Here is a 19,907-nt window from a genome sequence, read left to right as displayed (position 1 = left end):
GCCCCCTTCACAAAACAGTGGATCCATGTCCCCTGCACTCCCGGCCCTGGGGCTTGGACCACATCACTTGGATCAGAGAAAGGAAAGGTCTCATTGCTTTCATTTGCAAGTATTTTCTCCTGCTCTGTGACTTCATATTCTCTCAACACTGTCTTTCACAGAGCAGAATTTTTTTTTATTTTAAAAAACTTTCAATTCTTTTTTTCATGTATTGTGCCGTTGATGTTGTATCTAAAAAGTCATCACCAAACCTTGAGGTCATCTAAATTTCCTCCTATGTTATCTTCTAGGAGTTTTATAGTTTTGTATTTTACATTTAGGTCTCTGATCCATTTTGTGTTAATTTTTTTTTTTTTAAAGTTTTTATTTATTTATGGCTATGTTGGGTCTTCGTTTCTGTGCGAGGGCTTTCTCTAGTTGCAGCAAGTGGGGGCCACTCTTCATCGCGGTGCGCGGGCCTCTCACTATCGCGACCTCTCTTGTTGCGGAGCACAGGCTCCAGACGCGCAGGCTCAGTAGTTGTGGCACACGGGCTTAGTCGCTCCGCGGCATGTGGGATCTTCCCAGACCAGGGCTCAAACCTGTGTCCCCTGCATTGGCAGGCAGACTCTGAACCACTGCGCCACCAGGGAAGCCCCAATTTTGTGTTAATTTTTGCAGAGGGTGTTAGGTCTTTGTCTAGATTCAGTTTTTTGCATGTGGATGTCCAATTGTTCCAGCACCATTTGTTGTAAACCTCTCTGCTTTCTTGAAGATAAGCCACGGTGCCTAGGAAACCTCAGTGGTCAAGGATTCTCATTGTTGCTTCATGATTTCCCTTTGAAGGGCTATATGCAACTTTCATTTCTGTCATTGGGGTCAGCATATGCATAGCTGAGTTCCCACCAGAGGTTCTGTTTTTGCTTGGGCCAATGGGAAGGCACAAAACACTACAAAACTGATTCTGGATTTAGGCAAGGAAAAATGTGTGACCCAAACTGTGCGTGCGTCTTTCATTCAGACCTTCCATCTGGGCTCACTTTATATACATCCTTTAGAATTTCATTTAGTGAGGTCTTCTGGTCGTAAGCTTTCTCAGGCTCTGATTTTGAACATGTCTTTATCTCATCCATAAAGTTTTTAGCTGTTGTTTCTTCAGTGTCTCTATTCTAGTCTCTTTCTCCTTATGGAACACAAATTAAACATTCATTGGTCTTTTATCTAAGTTCCATATCTGTTCATCTCACTCGTATTTTTCATTTCTGTCTCTCTAGATTACTTTCTGGATAATTACTTCTGGTCTATCTTGTAGAACTATCTCCCAGTTTACTAATTCTCTCTTCAGCTGTGTCTTATCTGCTATTTAATTCAGTCACTGAACTTTTAATTTCAGTTTTTTTTTTTTTTTTTTTTTTTTTTTTTTATAAATTTATTATGTATTTATTTATTTATTTTTGGGTGTGTTGGGTCTTCGTTTATGTGCGAGGGCCTTCCCCAGTTGCGGCAAGCGGGGGCCACTCTTCATCGCGGTGCGCGGGGCCTCTCACTGTCGCGGCCTCTCTTGTTGCGGAGCACAGGCTCCAGACGCGCAGGCTCAGTAGTTGTGGCTCACGGGCCCAGTTGCTCCACGGCATGTGGGATCTTCCCAGACCAGGGCTCGAACCCGTGTCCCCTGCATTGGCAGGCAGATTCTCAACCACTGCGCCACCAGGGAAGCCCCTTAATTTCAGTTTTGATATTTTTTACTCTAGAAGTTGTTTGGTTCTTTTGTGAATCTGCTTGGTTATTCTTTATAATACCTTGTTTTCTCTTCATTTTCAGAATTTTCTTTAAATATATGTTATACACAGTTCTCATATATTTTTCTGAATAATTATTTTTCCCCCAGCTTTATTAAGGAATAACTGACAAATATAATTGTATATATTTAAAGTGTACAATGTGATGCCTTAACATAAATGAAATGATTACCCAGTTTATCTGAATAATTCTAGTATCTGAAGTCTTTATGAGTCTGTTTTTGCTGGATTTTCAGTCATTGTTCAGAAAGCCTACCTCTCTCCAAGGCTGCAGAGGAATTCCCTCATGCTCTTGCTTAGTATTTTTATGGTTTAATTTTTTACATTTTTACTTTGACCCATTTGGAATTTATCCTGATATATAGTGTGGGAGAGGGATCAACTTAATTTTGTTCCAGATGGTTACCCATCTGTCTCAACACAATTAATTGGATATTCCGTGTTTTCCCTGGTGATCTGAGATGCTGCTTTTACCATACATGAAATTTCTAGATATAATTAGGGCTACTTCTCGACTTTCTTTTCTGTTTCATTGGTATGTTTATCTAGTTATATACTTTATAATATGTTTCTCATATCTGGTAGGTCTTTCCTGTCTTTTTATTTTTACAAAAAGTAATTATTTCCTTTAATAAGTAACACATACCAATGATAAAATTCACGTTCCCAAAGGACATACAGTGAGACATGCATTTCTCTCCCTACTCTTTTGCACACCCAGTTCTCCTCTCAGGAGACAATCAGTATTATCAGTTTCTTATATATGTTGTATATGTTTCTAAATATATTCTCCTCCCTTTTCATTTCAGAATAAATATAGAAAATGTAATGGGTGCATGTGATATACAGAGACTGACATTTACATTTGAGCCAAAATCTGAGGGTGGTTGATCTGCCTCTAACCTGCCCCAACATCCCTGGTCCCCTCAGCCAACCTTGAGTCCTGATTTGAGACTGAGAGGGACGGCCTGCCTGGATCCTGGGCCACCCTGGGGCTGCTTTCCCCCGGGATGACAGCTTTGTAGTTCACACGGCCTGCCATGGATTCTGAGTGTTTGTTCTAATCCATGAAACCAGGACAGTGCCTTGGAGAACATCCCTGCACTTCCATCCTGCATCACCGCCTGAATGCTGCAGTGCTTGTTCACTGGTTTAGTAATTCATCTGTAATGACCTATTTGTGAAAGAGTTACCAAGCTCTGACCAGGTACAAGGTGCCGAGCTGGGTGCTGGGGGTCCAAAGAATCACTGTTGATTTCAACAGATTTCTACTGAGTGCTTGTGATGGGCCAGACACCCCTGAGGACATATTAGTGACCCCCAAGGCTGGGACTGTGCCTTCCCTACCCCTCCCTCATCACCGTGTACTCAGCTGCTCAGCACATAGGTTTTTGTTGAAGGGTAAGAAGACTAGTTAGAGGAAGGATGAATTTCTGGAGGGGGGAATGTAGGTAATGTCAGATGCTGCCAGGAAATTGGTAAGGATGAGAGTTGAACTAGACCCCTGGATTTTTTAAATGATGCATAATTAGGATTAACACCAGGGCGTCGTGGACCAGACCTGCCTGAGGAGAGGCAAGTGGCAGGGCAACTGTTGGTGGCAAATAGGAAGGCATTGGGAGTGTTTCAAGAGTTGATCTCTCACTCCTGCCACAAAAGGATGTCTCTAGCTGCACCTCAAATAGCAGAGGAAGCCAGGAGCTGCCCAACTGATTAAAGTAGCAGCATCCCAGGAGAGGTGCTCGAGGTCCCCCTGGGTCCCCCTGTGATGACCATCAAGAATGGCTTTAAAAGAACTACTTACTTACCGAGAGGAGGAGGAAGTAGGTAAGAATTCCACAAATATCTCTTCTCTCAATATCTTCCCATTAAAATATCAGCAACTAATAAAATATATTTATAGCCCTCTTACTTTCTTTCCCTGCCTGAGGGCTTCTCTGTCTAGTCAACCCAGAATAAAATACCATGAGAGCAAAAAGCCACTCCTCAGAACTATAAATAAGTTCTAGCAAGAAGACAAACCCAAAGGATACTAACCACAGTCAGCCTCTCTCTCTCTCCCTCTTCCCACCACCCCCTCCAGTTCTGGTTGCCAAGAGGATGATACGCACTCTCCTCGGATTTGCCAGGCTGCTCAGCCAGCCTACAGCTCTGACCCTGCCTCCACCTTCCCTCCCTCCCTCTCTCTTCCTTTATCTTCCACCCCACCTTCTTCCTTTTTAGACAAGTGCCCTCCATCTAGTGGCCAGAAAACACGTGTTCCCTGGTACTTCAAGAGGCCTGTGGGGTCTACAGGGGGACATGTGTCGAATGGCCTTGATAGAAGACATTTACGTATGTCCTCCTTATAGAAGGAGGCTCCTTCTCTGCCAGAGCCCACATTTCTTGCCTGCAGAACTGTGAGAACCATGTGGAAATCCAGGGCCTCTGGAAAAGGCTAATCTATCGGCTTCCTTTGCCATCGATATCCTGATTGATGCTCCCTGGGGTAATGGGTAACTGAGGTAGTCTTTGGTTAGCATTTCTCTGTTGTCTCTGTAAATCTGGATATTGACCGCTGCAAGTCAATATCTGCTGTTCATTCAGAAAATGAAGGTCTTTAACTCCAGTAGCATTGTTTTCTTTGCTCTCCCACCTCTGCCCCAGGCCCTGGCAGTCTCCCTCCCAGATTAAAATTGTGGCTTGTCAAAATGTGAGTTTTGGGGCACAGAGGGCAGTGCTTTGCACGCAGGCAAAGGCGGGACGGTTTAGGTAATAAAACGCCTGCCATACATTGAGCATTTACTATGTGTCAGGCATTGGCTAAGTGCTTTACATCTGGTAACTCACTGAATCCTCAAACCACCTATTTTGCTTAGGAGGAAATTGAGGCTCGAGGAGTTTAAATAACTTCTCCAAGGTCACTCAGCACAATGACTCATCTCTAGAAGAGCACTTCTGTAGGCTCTCAATGGAGCTGAAACCTTAGCAGTGAAAGGAGAGCCCTGGGACTTGGGATTACTCAGTGCACTTCGCGTCTCCTCTCCCTTTAGTGGACATCTCAGGAGGACGGGATACGCCCAGGCCTCCACGGCTGGCTCCTGTCCTCCCCAGAGCAGCAGCCTGACCCAGGAGGCAGATGTGGACTCACGGGAGGGGCGGGCCCTGCGCAGTCACAGGTGATTGCCAAAGGGCACGTGGTGTGGGTGTGCCAGGCGGGAGACAGCCCTGTGGCCTGCCGTGGGCAAACGGGACAGGGGTCCTGCGGGATGGGCCTGGAAGGACGAGTAGTCCCTGACAGGAAGGAGGAAAGTCGCGGGCTTGTAGGAAGGAGGTGCATGAGCACAAGAGGGGTGATGGCCATTGGAGGGACGTGTGCTGGGCTATGGGGAAGGGGCAGTCTGGTCAGTGTGGGAGGTGCTGCCTGTAGCGGGACACAGAGGTCCTGGGGGAGAAGCACCAGACGGCCGCCCTGAGGAGAGCAGAGGGCAGTGCCCAGTCGGGTGTGGGGAGGCTGTAGCACTCAGCAGCACTGAGGGTGGACTGAAGGGCCAAAGGGTTTTGCCCGATGTCCCTTCATTGTCCTCTTAGTGAAGGGGAGGTGGAATCCTGGGCGACAGAGCTTAGGCAAATCCTTAGACAGGTGGCCCTCAGCATTGGGAATCCGTTTGGGCAGACAGAGCTGGGCTAGTAAAGGTGACCCCAGGAGCGGCAGCCCCTTTCGGGGCCTCCCCTACTATGACACACTCCTATCGCTCTAAAAACAGTCAGTTATGAAAGAACCTAAAAAGTCTTCATGTGGTCAGATCTTTTTTTCCACAAGCAGGATTAAGCAGGCTGGGACAGACGTCAAGGCAGGAGGGTGCTTACGACACGCAGTTGCCAAGGCCAGTGGGGTGGCATATAGCATAGTTGCCATTTCTCATTTATGCTGTGTTTTCAATTTACTTTTTACATTTTGAAAAGATAAATTGTGCACAAGATAAACTCAGCGCCAAAAGGCTAGAAAAAAATGTCTCCTTCGGATCTGGTCGCCGATTCTACTCCCAGGAGGCAAAGCTGTGCCACATCTCCAAGAACACGTGTCAGCGCGGGCTTAAGCGCGGGCGACAGGCATGGCCTCTGCCCCCCACAGGATGGCAGCCTACCAAAGCCCTGCTCTGCTCCTTGTTTCCCCTTTAGAAGTCCATCTGGGAAATGGCACCATGTCAGGGCTCTTTAAATGAGTTTCCTCTTTACATTACACTCTTCAAATCATTTCATGTTAGCAGACGTCTCTGATTGTTCACCCCTTCCTGAGATGAATTAAGAACAAATGGCTGTGATTTTCCATATCAAAACAAACATACATATTAACCATTTCCTTGTAAATTAATTTCGAGTCCTTGAAAGCAGTGAGCGGTGGGGAGAGGGCCCTGCCCGGCTGTCAGCCAGGCCCTGGGTTAGAGCAGGTTCCTCTGGCCTTCCCCAGCCACCTCGTCCTTCCGCCTTCCTTCTGGGGCCTTGACTTGTGCTGCCTCAGCAGCTGGCTTTGGTCCTGCCCTTGCCACGCTACCCCCTGCTGAGTCAGACAAAAGCCCCAGACCCCATCCTTAGGCAGAGGATGCCTGTGGGGCCACCCTGGGTGCTGCGTAATATCAAGGCAAGTCTGGCAGCACCGAGGTTAAGCGGGTTCAAGTGCATTTTTCAAACATATGTAAACTGTTAAGTGTAACAGCAAAGGGTAAACTATCAGGGGAGGAAACACCAGGTTTTCCATATTGCTTTTCTCCTCCTCCTCTTGGCTCTCACGTACATCCAATCTATCCACCTAGCCAGCCAGCCAGCCAGTTATTTTGATAGAGGAAACTGAGGAAAAGAAAGTATAGTTTCCTTCCCATAGAAATCAAGCCTGTTATACTATTTTAAAAGATAAGGTGTGTGGTTGTAGCATCAGTATTTGGAGCTTACGTTTACCAAGTGTTCTAAGCATGTCGTTTGGTAACTCATTAATCCTCACAAGCCTAGAGGTGACCTCAATTACCATCCCCTTTTGTAGAATGAGAAACTGAGGCACAGGTGTGTCTTGGCAACTCTCACAGCTAAGTGCAGGAGCTGTGATTCACACCCAGGCTGTTTGACAGCGCGCCCCCGGCTTCAGCATGGTGCTGTTCGGGGCTGCTGCCTCCACTGAAGACAGACCTAGGAGGTGAGCTTACACAGAATCGCTAGAGACTTGGGGAGGGAAGAGCAAGACTTTCCTGAAAGGCAAGATATTCACACACCAGGCTGGGTTGGCGGTTTAGATGAAGGTAATATTTGCCAAGAATCATAATCTCTTTTTTGTTAATGTGAATAATGCAAAATTACTAATTTTTTATTTTGAAATACCAAAAACAATTAGCTTACTTTAGAAACTCTCATATTAAGCTGTGTTTCTTTCTTACTGGGAGACTTTGTGGGGAAGGTGAGGGACTTTGTGGGGAAGGTGGGAGACTGGACCAGATGCTGTCTCCTGGACCCTTGGCTCATGGGCCCTGAGGAGTGGATCTGTCATTTGGGTTTAACAGCAGTGGACAAGCTTGTATGAGATTCGGAACATCTGCAGAAAAACAACAGAATGGTTCATTCTTACAAAATACCTTGTTTTCTGCACAGAACATACCACCTTCAATTACTGCTGTAGGTTTTATTTTCTCTGTGGAACCCCTGTTTCCTCGGAGGCCCCTGGGACAGGCAGACTAGAGAGCTTTGCTCTGGCCCACAGGCAAGACCCCGGTGCTCCAAGCTGACGGCTCAGCGGGCTTCAGCCCCTGCCACTCATCTCCCGAAAAGGTGGGATGTAGGCCGGTGGATTCTGGGCTGCCGAGGGAATTGGAGGAAACTGTGGTGCAGTCAGGACGCAGGAAACGCTTAGCAGTCGCTCTCCGATTGGGGTTGATTGGGTTAAGGCCTTCCAGAATGGCGTAAAACAGTTCTGAACTCAGTGAACTGCTGATGGCAGCCTGATGAATGGAAGGAAATATGATAAACAGATTCCTTGTCATGCTGTTGGCTTTGTAGCAGATACCTGTTTTCTCCTTGGGATTACGTGAACATTTGCTTTCCTTTGATTTCTGGTTGTTCTTTTCAGTGTTGCTTTTGTGAGAGGAGACGCTTCAAGCAGTTCTGTAGAAGCCCCCGACTCTTTCCTTTGCAAGGTCTGTGTTTAGCCGTTGGTGCGGCCTCCACACATCACCTGTTAGCTGTTAGGAGTCAAACTCTGCCAACCATGACTTCAGCTCCCTGAAGGGAGATAGACGGAATGCTTCAGTACAACAGATAGGGCTCAGTTCAGGCGTTTGGGGAGCGGGGAGGGGGGGAAAGACTCTAAGCCTTTGGTCTCTGGGTGAACTTGGAAAGTAGACCTGTCAGAGGTATTCATGTTCAGACAGCTGGGCTGTAGCTGAGAAGGCTGCCAAATAATGCTGTTACTCAAGGCTGTGGGAATTTCGTCAAGTGGCCTTAAAACAGTCGCGTTCCAGGCGGCTGGGGAATGGCGGGCCCAGGGGTGCCTCTGCCGTGCCTGCTGCTCTGAGGAGAGAATAAGGTCACGTCGCTGGGCCAGGCCGCTGCATATGATGGAGCCAGCGACTCGCCGCTCACCGGGGACCGGCCCTGGCCGGGAGTCGGAGCCAGAGACACTCCAGTGTTTTGCCAATTAGATCTTAAAACAAAAAGATCTTAAAACAAGAAACTACCTCCCAAGGTGGCCGGTGTAGCTCATCATTCAACCTGTCCCCTTTGCAGTGTTTATAACTGGGGAACCTCACCACACTGAGGGTCCTCCCCAGAGTGACCCCACGTGCTCTGAGCCCCAAACCAGTCCCAGTGCTGGTCGGCGGTATCAAAATTAGACTGTCACTGGTCAGGAAGACTTGGCTTGATGGGGTGGAGGACCTGGTCAGAGGTTTGTTTCTTCTCCCCGTTACTGCTCTTTGCCAGGTTCCTCCCGTGGTTTCTTAACGGGTTCCATTTGTTTGGGTTACAACCTCAGGGCTGTGGCTCCTGAACCTCCTTCCGAGGCGGGATCCAAGCATGGAGCTCTGGAAACCATGGGGAAAAGAATTTGCGTCTATAGATGTGGTGCTTTCCTGGTTTTCTTTTTCGGAATCCTTTTTCTCTTAAAACAGCCAGAGGCAAAAAAATTTAGAGATGGACAAAGCCTTCCAAAATGCAAGATTAATCACGTGCAGGAAACCCTCCCTGGTAGGGAGGCACGGGCTCCATTCAAGTCGAGGCAGAGCTGAAGCTGGCTCCGGCCTAGCCCAGGAGGCGGCCCCCTTGCTGGTGGGGGTGAGGGGCCCATCCCCGCGGGCAGTGGGTATAGTGGCAGGAACCCAGGCACCGCCCTGAGCCTAGGGCTTCCACGAATTTGCCCTTGCTATCATTTGCAAAGCCGAGGATCACTTACTAGGAAGGAAACTTAATCAGGAAATCACCTTTGGTGGCGTGTGCCCTGCCCCAATTCCTCGGCACTCACCACCCTCTCTCCTGCCCTCCCACAAACATGCCCTGGAGAGCAGATGGGAACTGATCCATCTTGTTGAGTTGCTGGCAGTTTGCACCTCTCCTCTCCCACTGCAGCAGGCAGCCCTCTCTTAGCCAGGAAAGCCCTTTATGATGGCCGTTTCTAACACTGGGCTGAGGATGAAGGGGGGTTGGTATTACTGAATACTTGGCAAGGGGCGAGTTTGTGCTCTGGGTTCCTACTTTTATGCGCAGCAAGAGTGCGTCCTCCATCTTTCTGGGCTGTTGTCAGCTGCCCCAGCCCTCTGCCTGGGGCGGAGCGGGGAACACACTTCTCATAAAAGGTGTGTCTCTGAGGTGCTCCCTCTTGTGTGTCCCTTGCCGAGCCGCTGCTGTGGCAACTATCCAACTGGAAAACATGCAGGAGTAAACAGAAGATAAAGCTCTTGCGCAACCAGCCAAGATGTGAATCTCTGCCCCTCTTTGTTACCCCATTTGACGCAGCTCCCTCCCTCCCCACAGGGCTGAGGGTCCTCTCTTTGAAGATAGGGAGTGGGAGGGCCAGTTATCTTGGTCTTTGCAGATCAAAAGTGAGCTGGGGTTTTGCAGAAAGGAAGGAGTCCTGGATTTTCTGGCTCCTTGGTGAAGAAGTCAGAGGGATGACAGGAAGGACACCCCAGCCCAGCTCTTTCTGAGGAGCTAGAACACTCCTCACCCCACTCCACACACCTCTCCAGCCCCTCCATGTCCACCTTGTTGTTACTCCCAGGTGGATCCAGTCTGGCATCCCTGAGTCCAGGCTGAATTAGCAGTAAGTGAGCACAGTCCTTGAAATTTCCCAAGTGGAGAAACTCAGGCTATTTGCGATTGCAGACACAATGTGAGAGAGGCGGTGGAGGGGGAGCTAGTGGTAGCCCAGGGGAGTTCCTGGAGAATTGATCGTCCTGTTTCTCAGCTGTGGGTGCTGCTTAGAGCTCAGTGCACTGCTTTACTTGCTTGTGTTACATACTGCCTGGCCCTCACCCAAATCAGGGGCCCAAACACACTTGGAGTTCTGGTGATCCCTCTCCACCCTCCAGGTCTTTGCATTCATCATCTGCACCTTCCCCGCACAAAAAATAGTGATGCCAAAAATAAAAAGACCACCTGCCTCTTCCCCCCCACCCTCCACCAGCGGCCACTGTGCCTTCTCTTGGGGAGAGCCTGCACCAATACTCTGGGCAGGAAGAGGAAACAGGCCACTTCCACTTTCCCGAGAAACCATAATTTCAAACGATCTTCTTGCCAAATGGATGGGCTTAAGGACACTATTGTGGGTTTCTCTCTGTCTCTCTCTCTCCTCCTCTTTCTCTCTCTCTTTTTAAATGAGGGCCAGGTAAAGCATTCTTAGCCCATTATGGGGAGAAGGTTGTAATCCCCCAGCCTCCTCCTGTATATTCTGGCTTTGTAGATACTGATGGCCCCGTGTTTCCTGTGGCCTCAAAGTGGAGGAAGGCTGGGGAGGTGAGGGGGTGGTGGAGGCCAGGAAGCCAGCCAAGTGGGCTACAGCTCAGCGGTGCCAGCTGCCCTCTCCAGCCTTCCTGCCCCTTGGGCTGGCTCTCCTTCCTGTGCCCTTACTCCCAGGGTCAGGCTCCTGTTGCATCAGGCTCCGGCCTCACTTCCTCACAGGCAGTGAGTTGGACAATAGCGTTGCAGATGTGCTGCCTCCTGCATGAACGTGGGAGAATGGAGGCCAAGCTGGGCTCATTTCTGCACATGGGCATCAGGTCACTTAGGCATCCCAAGCACCCTTTCTTTCTTGGCCATGACAGGGTCATCTCCTCTGGGCTTCGGGACACACAGTCACCATCAATTATAGGGAAGCTTCTGTGAAATTGACAGGTGGGCCTGTACTCAGGCTGTATGGGGAACAGCCCTGTGGAGACTAATGGATGAGGGTGGGAAGTGTACTGATTATTTCCCCTTCTTCCCTGGGCCTCACTCTAGTGACTTGCTCACGTGACGTTCAAGGCGAGGGACCCCTGTGGCCTGGGAGCATCAAGCAGGCAGGGGCCTCAGTTGCCTCTGGTGTCCAAGTATCATCAGTGCAGTGATCATTGAGTAAATGAATTCCTGCCTTGGATTTAGGCATTGAATCCGTGCGATCCAGGTGTGAGTATCCAAGAAGCTTTTCAGCTTGACACACAGACTAGTTTTTGCATTGGGTTCAGCCGTTAGTACCCCCTTAACAACATAAACCATGTAATATTGTAAATTTTAAATACGTGGTTTTAATGTAGCTAGAATTTTTTCCCTAGTTATTTTATAATGATTCCGAGTTTTGGCTTTGCTGGAGACATTTAGTGTTTGCAACATAACTTCGAATATTAGAAATCCTTTAGTACCAGGAAGAGGTCAGACTTGAGCTGAGCCTAGAAGGGAGGGCTAGATGGATATTACAGGCAGGGCTGTGGCATGGACAGAATTGCAGAAGTGAGGGTGTAAGATACATTTTGGGACAGTCTGCATTTCTCATTAAGAAAATGAGGCGAAAGTGATGAGGTTGACACTTACAAAGAGAACTGGGCCACCAAGGAGAAAAAAATCTCTTGCCAAAGGGTACTTCCTAATTTTCCCCATCTTTGGTGCTGTGGAAGAACCTGTCTTCTTGTCTGGCGAACCCTGCCCCAAAGGACTGGTCAATAAACTCTAACTTAGCACGAACTCTAAGTCAGGCTCATATCCTTCTAGGTTTTTTATTATTTTGTGGAAAAAGTCAAATATACAGAAAGCTGAGAGAGGAACTCTCTGATGTCTTACTCTCTTACATCACTCCTGGATTTAACAAGTGTTAGTATTTCACCACATTTGTTTTCCTCTGTAGACTTTTTCAGGATTATTTGAGTAAGTTGCAGACACCAAGGCCCTTCACCCCTAAATACTTCAGCATGTATCTCCTAAGGACAAGATGTTCCCTTCAGAGTGGTAATACCATTATCACACCCAAGAAAACCAATAATTCCTTTGCGTCTAATATCTGGTCTACATTCAAATCTCCTCAGTTGTCTCCAGAATGACTTTTCTAGCTTTTTTTGCAATCAGAATCCCATCAAGGATTGACACTATATGTATTTGGCTGTTGTGGCTGTGTAGCCTCTTTTAATCTACTACATCCCACCTTTTTTGTTTTATGTTTTGTGACGTTGACTTTGTAAAGGGTCCAGTCATATCCTTCTAGTTTTGAATCTGAGTGTGCAGGCGTTCAACATTGGTTCCATTAACAGAAATTTACTAAATAATATGCCACCACCCCCTGAAGTCCTGTAAACCCACGCATGACCCGTTGTTCAAGATGCACAGTTCAGTCTCAGGGCCACACTGCTGGCTCCATGGGGTTGGTGCTGGTGACGTCTGGAGTGCTGACTGTGGGCAGCCCGTTCTGGGAAAGGGCTTCAAATCTCAGCTCTACCACTTCTCACTGAGGGCCTTCAGCTGGTGGTCCTTTCTCCTCTCTAAGCTTCAGTGTCTTCATGTCCACAACAAAGGGGTTGGACCAGGGGTCTTCCTAGTCCCACTCAGCTTTGCCTCTCAACACCTCTGTGACTTGGCTCCCGGTGTTGCCAGGCAGACCGCCTGCAGCTTCGTAGCTCAGGGTAGCTGCTTCGGGAAGCCATTGCCTGCTCCCATTCCTGGCACCAAGAACAGGGGATCCGGGAGGATGCACACGGTTCTCTGATGCTTTAACGTGACCACATGCCCTTCCCCTCTGCTCCCCACAGCGGAGATTCTGGAGCTGGCTGGCAATGCAGCAAGAGACAACAAGAAGGGCCGGGTCACGCCCCGGCATATCCTGCTGGCCGTGGCCAACGATGAAGAGCTGAATCAGGTATGGGGCTCTCCTCTCCCTCCCCCACCCAGACACTCCAGCAGGCAGTCTTGCTGCCCGAGAGTTGTCTGTCCAGAGGGAGGGTGCTGTTTGGCTGGCTGTCAAGGGTGTGGACTGCATTTTGGACTGTCAGCAGCTTCCCCGTCCCCCCCATGGCAGTTTTTCCCCAAGACTTTATTGGTTTGGGGGAGGGGAATGAAACAAGGTATTTGGCTCTCCTTGGAAGAAAGATGGTTCGGAAACTCCACCCGAGTGAGGGACTCTGAAGACTTGCTCCCCGTGTAGTGAGCCAGGGTCCTGCCAGCCTCCTTGTAGATGCCATGGAGGAGGGAGCTCTACCAACCAAAAGCAAGAGCATGGGGGGGCAGGGCTGAGTTCTTGAAGGTCACGGACATGCTGGTCTGGCTCACCATCCACTATTTTGGTTTTCCTGCAAGCTGCTAAAAGGAGTCACCATCGCCAGCGGGGGAGTGTTACCAAACATCCATCCGGAGTTGCTAGCGAAGAAACGAGGATCCAAAGGGAAGTTGGAAGCCATCATCACACCACCCCCAGCCAAAAAGGCCAAGTCTCCGTCCCAGAAGAAGCCCGTGTCTAAGAAAGCAGGGGGCAAGAAAGGGGCCCGGAAATCCAAGGTGCGTAGGTGATTTGGCAGGGACGTGTGGAGTGTGAGGCCGGGCGGGTGCCGGCAGGCGGGGTCATGCGGGCTCCCCTTCCTACTGAGGGCTCATTCCCCTCTGGGGTGGGGGCCTATGGAACAAATGGAGCTGGTGACAGAGGGCTAGTCCAGCTCAAGTGGCCAGAGTCTGGACGCAAGTGGGGGACTAGATTTCTGTAGGCAAGGGGGATGTGGGGAGGTGCTGGGGCAGATAGCCCCAGGCTGGAAGGACCTGGTGCCCCCCCTTCCAGGAGATGCCCACGCCCGTGGGGTGGGACATGTGTGTACAGGAGCTTCCCTGTGCGAGCGACAGCAATCGAGTCCTGCCCAGAGGTGCCAGCTGCCCGCTTGCCCTTGACGTGCCCAGAACTGTCATTGTGTTGCCATGGCTGCATGTCCTCCTCCGAGCCTGTTCCAGCAGGGATGGTTCAGACGGTTAGCTCTTTGAAATGACCACCTTGTTAAGGAGGAAAATAGATGCGTTATTTGGGCGCTTCCTGCCAGACCCAGCTTGGATTGAGACTAGGTCGTAGGTGCTGATCTTCCTGTGGGGAGCGAAACCTTCTCGTGAGCGTGACCTAATGTCTTCTGGGATGGGGCAGGCCAACTAATCCCAAGCCAGGATCTTCCTAGTCCACCCTTGGGAGGTCCACACCTGTGGCTGGTTGCATTCACCTGTCGGAGACTCCAGGGTAACTGGGACACATGGTTTCTGTTTCTTCCTCGCTGGGCCCTGCCTCTCAGCTGTTGTCACAGACTCCAGGGCCAGCAAACTAGGCACAGCGCAGCTCTGTGTTTAATAAAATGGAATCTTAAGGCTGCTCCACCCTGCCCTGCCCTGCCCTGCCCTGCCCTGCCCTGGGGTGCCCCGTCAGGAGTCATCCTTCTGGCCTCTAGCCAGACTAAGAGGAAATTATCTCTGGCAGAAGGTGGCTTCCCTATTTTGTAAGACCCCCAGTAATATCCCCTTGGAAACGCCCTGCAAGGCCTAATGCGGTGTCAGTGTCAGGACATTCTTACTAGAGCCCAAAGCCCTCACCAGAGTGAGCTGGTGAGGACACCTTCCCAGAACAGGTCCAGGAGCAGTGACCCGGAGCCACATGCCAGCCCGCCCTCCCAGCATGTCCCCTCCTCTGAGCTCATCCAGACATCAGGCAGGCCTTCACCACATGGGGGGCACCTTCTGTGACCTCTCACCTCCCACCCACACTGTTTGTGTTTGTGGACTCTCTCTCTTATTCTGAGGTGTAAGAGGCTGTATTTTTTCTACATCCTTCTGGGTGTGGACAAACACTTCCCTGAAAACAACAAAATCTAAATTCCTCTTGCCAACAGACACCCCCCCACCCCACCCTACCCCACCAGGCTCAGAATCACTCCCAGCTCTTTGAGAGAGAAACCCGATACTGAAGAGTGTCCTGTAAGTTATTTCCAGACACTGCACTCCACCTTGCTCACAAGCCCTGGAGGAGGCTCAGGGCAGGCGGGGGATTTCACAGAGTGCTGTTACTCATTCCTGCTAACTATAAAATTAGCAGATTGAACTGTTTCTTTTTTCCCTTACAACATTTGCATTTGTGGGGAGGTGCAGGACAGGGAAGGCAGGGGAAAGTGCCTGTGCATCCCCCTTTAAATGTCAAAAAAGAAGACGAAGATGCCAAATTCATCATCTCTTGATTATGGGCCTCAGGGAGCTGGCTGCCCACAGAGCAGGGGGCCAGCAGGGGACCAGCAGGGGCAGAACTGCGGCACCTCTCCCACCCGAGTGTCTCTGGCAATCCTGGGTTGAACCTCGCTCCCTGTCACCCCCAGTCTTCTGTCATAGTTTTTGCCCCATAACTTTCCGAACTTCCCATCTTACCAAACACTATGAATGCTTTTTTCTTTCTTTTTGGACTTGAAATATAGAGGGTGTGTGTGTGTGTGTGTGTGTGTGTGTGTGTGTGTGTGTCTCTTTAGCTTCTAGTAGCTATATTTGGAACTCAGTGTTTCTAATCACCATATGCCAATAATCACTCGAACACTCAACTTTTCCCTTGATTACAAAAGCAGGAAGTCTGTTATGGTGGTCTGTTTTTCTTCTCCACAATAAAACACATTGTCTGCTTACTGTACCAGTATTTGGCTAACATTAAACCCTGGGGGAAGCTGAAATTGGAACCGTGAACAGCTAATTTTCAAAACATTTGTTTAATGTAAATTGTGGTGTCAGCTCCCAGAAACAGCAGAGAACCCTGCATCTCCAGGTTTAAGTGGAATGTTCTGAAAATAACCTTTCCAGAGACATGCAGACAAAGCCTTAGTAACATGCTAAAGCACTTGTAGTGAAAGGGAGTTGGTATTTTTCAAGTGTCAACACTTGAATTCCAAATCATAATTTTTCCCCCAATTCTGTGTAATTGGAAGGTTTTGAAAGTCTCCAGTTGTGACAGCTGAGTCAGCCATAGTGGAAACTGTTAGAGAAGGCGACAGAACCCACCAGGGGCTGGGCATCCGGGGCCCTGGCAGTGCCTTGGGGTTCCTCCTTCTACTTGGGTGGCCTCAGGCAAGTCTGTGCCTCAGTTTACCCCCCGCCGTGAAGTGATGGGGTCCATTCCAGCCCTACAATTTACTGACTCGAGTGAATGTTTGCATAATGTCTTTGTGTAGGTAATATGTGTGAGAGTTTGGATGGTACAAAGAGTGTGCGGTAATAAAATCTCACTCACAGTCCTCCACTTCTCCCCAGAGCAGTCTCTGGAATGAGTTTTCATGTACCCTTTCAGAAAGTCTAAGCTCATAAAAGCATACAGATACATAAAGTCTTCCCCATCCTACTGGCCTTTAAAATGTGTGTGTGTGTGTGTGTGTGTGTGTGTGTGTGTATATGTATATCGTGTTCCCCACTGTTTTGGCAGTGTGGTGTCAGTGGTTACTGGTGCCAGCTCACCTGGCTTTACATTCCAGTTCTGCCAGTTGCTGGCTGTGTGACTTGCGGAAGCTGCTTCATTTCTCTGGTATCTCAATTTCCTCATCTGTAAAATGGAGGTATAACACAGGGTGGTTGGGAGGCTTAAAAGAGAATTAATTCCTGTGAAATGCTTACAACAGCGTCTGGCACACATGTCAGCTGCTGCTGTTACTCCCTTGGCAGTTCTTACTCATCTTGGCGTGTGGAGCTGCTTTAGTCTCTCATGGTATGACTCCAGTTACTGATACTGTAGGCAGGAGCAGTGTACCCAGTTCCCTATGGATTGTTCCTCGTGTCCATTCTGACAAACAGTGCCGCAGTGACCATCACTGTGTGTGGGTCTCTCTGCGTAAGTGCAAGTGTATCTGTAGGAGAAAGTCCTCAAGGTGGACTTACTGAAGCAGACAGTGCATTTTTTAACTCTAATGGCTGTTACTCCCATATACAGCATATTATCCCATTAAGAAATTTCAAGAGTGGACTTACACATTTGACACAGAGTTGTTGAAAGAAGATGCATCCATTTGATCCATATTTATCACATCTACGTGTGCTTGTTCCCCTTCTTGGTAGTGAGGGTACAGCACCTTGGTGCTCAGGGAGCTCTGGTCTAGTGAGGGAGGTAGAGTCACTGCCCCAGGGGGAGGTGGGGCAAGTGGTGCTCCGACCACAATAAAGTGGAGTGATGGCATGGCAGTGTTATCTTACATAGGTGCTCAGGGGAGGCTTCTCTGGTAAGGTAACACTCAAGGCATTTAAGTGATTGAGAGGAGAGAGCTCCTGGCACAGGGGGGAGCATGCCTGGCTCTTCCCAGAGAGAATGGGACAGGCCTTCATGTGGGGTCCCCAACGTTTCAGAGAAGCCTGGGGACCCTTCTCAAGATAAGGTTTTATTTATTTTTTTAATTTTACTTTTTTAAGAGAGATTTGGCTGGCCCCAAATGATTTTTGTTTTGTTTTGTTTAAATTTTATTCATCTTTTTGGCTGCATTGGGTCTTCGTTGCTGCGCGTGGGCTTTCTCTAGTTGTTGCGAGCGGGGACTGCTCTTTGTTGCGGTGTGCGGGCTTCTCATTGCGGTGGCTTCTCGTTGCGGAGCACGGGCTCTAGGGCACTTGGGCTTCGGTAGTTGTGGCGCGCGGGCTCTAGGGCACTTGGGCTTCAGTAATTGTGGCACGTGGGCTCAGTAGTTGTGGCTTGCGGGCTCTAGAGTGCAGGCTCAGTAGCTGTGGCGCACGGGCTTAGTTGCTCCACGGCGTGTGGGATCTTCCTGGACCAGGGCTCGAACCCATGTCCACTGCATTGGCAGGCGGATTCTTAACCACTGCGCCACCAGGAAGTCCAAAATAAGGTTTTAAAATGCATAAAATACCGAAGATTCAAAGGAAACCATTTATGCCTAAATCTTCAAGGTTAAGACCCCTGTCAGAATGCTCACCAAGATTCATAGGATAATCTTTAAGGTATCTCCAAGACGACAGTTTTTGCCAAGTTTTGATAAATAGTCATTTTACCTAGGATTTTTCAAATGTAAACCCTCTCTACCACCCCAATTGAACTCCACCCCCATATGTGAATCACTCTTCCTGATCAAGAAGATACACTTGCTCCTCACTGCCTGGCAAAAAGCCCAAGATGATTATGGGAGAGCGCCTCTTTCTTTTTGAGAAATATTTAAACTGCAAATGAGTGATTAATGTTCTGGTAAGGGATGCCAAAAAAAGGGATTGGTTTTGAGAAGCTGCCATCCTTGCAAAATTTTGCTGACTTTTTAATGAAATTTCCAGAGATTCAAACAGCAGAGCAAATGAGACTAGGCGTAGGTAATCTTCGGTTGATAATTTCACACAAGTCTTTTTGAACACTCAGTTCTACAGATTCTTAAATACGTCTCCCACTGACTCTGACCTTACAGGTTTTCTGCTGCTCAAAACAAAACTGGGTATATGCACAATACATGGAGTTTTTGGATTTGTACAACAATATGAATCTCTAAAATGTCAATCTTTTTTTTTTTTTTTAACATCTTTATTGGAGTAAAGTTGCTTTACAATGGTGTATTAGTTTCTGCTTTATAACAAAGTGAATCAGCTATACATATATCCCCATATCTCCTCCCTCTTGCGTCTCCCTCCCACCCTCCCTATCCCACCCCTCTAGGTGGTCACAAAGTACCGAGCTGATCTCCCTGTGCTATGCGGCTGCCAATCATTTTTTAAAAATCTTTATTGGAGTATAATTGCTTTCCAATATTGTGTTAGCTTCTGCGGTACAACAAAGTGAATCAGCTGTAAGTATACATATATCCCCATATCCCCTCCCTCTTGAGCCTCCCTCCCACCCTCCCTACCCCACCCCTCTAGGTCATCACAAACCACAGAGTTGATCTCCCTGTGCTATGCAGCAGCTTCCCACTAGCCATCCATAAAATAAAATCATTTTGGAGATTGACAAAGTATTGCTTGCTAGCTTTTGTCCTCCCTGGGCCAGGTTGTGAAAATAATCTACCATCTACTCTCACCATTTCATATAAGAAAGGGCATTTTAATACCAAGAAGTGAGGAAGGGACATAATCGCAGACTACAGACCTTAGGAAAACTTAGGGCACACTTGTTATGATTGGAATATAGTGATATCTCCCAAGGCAACTGTGTAGACCTGAAGCACCATGTCACGGGGTGCACACCTTGCAGGGAAGAGGCAGGTGTTGGTTGCCAGGTGGACAGACTGTGAGAACTGGGAAGGAACAGCTGGTCTTGCACAGGGTTTGCTGCCTTCTCTGCCTTGGTCACTCGTTTAGTCAGTTCTCCTGCCTTATCTCACTTTCCTGATGAGAAAGCTAAGTCTTAGGGAAGGTGAGCCATTTACCTAAGGCTATGCAGCTAGTAGACCAGGGCTCAAATGCAGGACTTCAGAGTTCAGATATAGTGTTACTTGTGTGCCCTGTGACTATGGACCACGTCTCTAGGTAGAATCCCCTCTGGTCTGATGGTAGAGGGCTGCAAAGCCACCCACTGCAGCGTGAGTGGGGCAACAGCTTAAAATAATTTTTTTAAATACCACATTCTGGCCTCTCATTAAATTTGTGCATTCATGATATATATTCTGTTTATAATTTCCACCTCTTACCCTCTACAGCATTCTTTTTCTCGGTGTATTGAATTATCATTGACATAAAGCACTGTATACG

The 19,907-nt window shown here is 48.5% G+C and overlaps 1 protein-coding gene across 4 annotated transcripts in view; it reads left to right on the top strand.

Annotated features, from left to right (window-relative positions):
* The window catches only part of LOC132362513 (core histone macro-H2A.1), an 81,009-nt gene that overhangs the window by 18,506 nt on the left and 42,596 nt on the right, over positions 1–19,907 (top strand). For all 4 annotated transcript variants that reach the window (XM_059917127.1, XM_059917128.1, XM_059917126.1 and 1 more), the window contains exons 3-4: positions 13,004–13,110; positions 13,548–13,745. In XM_059917127.1, the coding sequence (XP_059773110.1) occupies positions 13,004–13,110; positions 13,548–13,745 (305 nt within the window). The remainder of the gene's footprint in view (positions 1–13,003; positions 13,111–13,547; positions 13,746–19,907) is intronic.

The sequence above is a fragment of the Balaenoptera ricei genome, chromosome 3, assembly GCF_028023285.1.
Source record: "Balaenoptera ricei isolate mBalRic1 chromosome 3, mBalRic1.hap2, whole genome shotgun sequence".
NCBI lineage: Eukaryota > Metazoa > Chordata > Mammalia > Artiodactyla > Balaenopteridae > Balaenoptera > Balaenoptera ricei.
The sequence above is the reverse complement of the archived record's forward strand: the minus strand, read 5'-3'. Positions and strand labels throughout refer to the sequence as shown.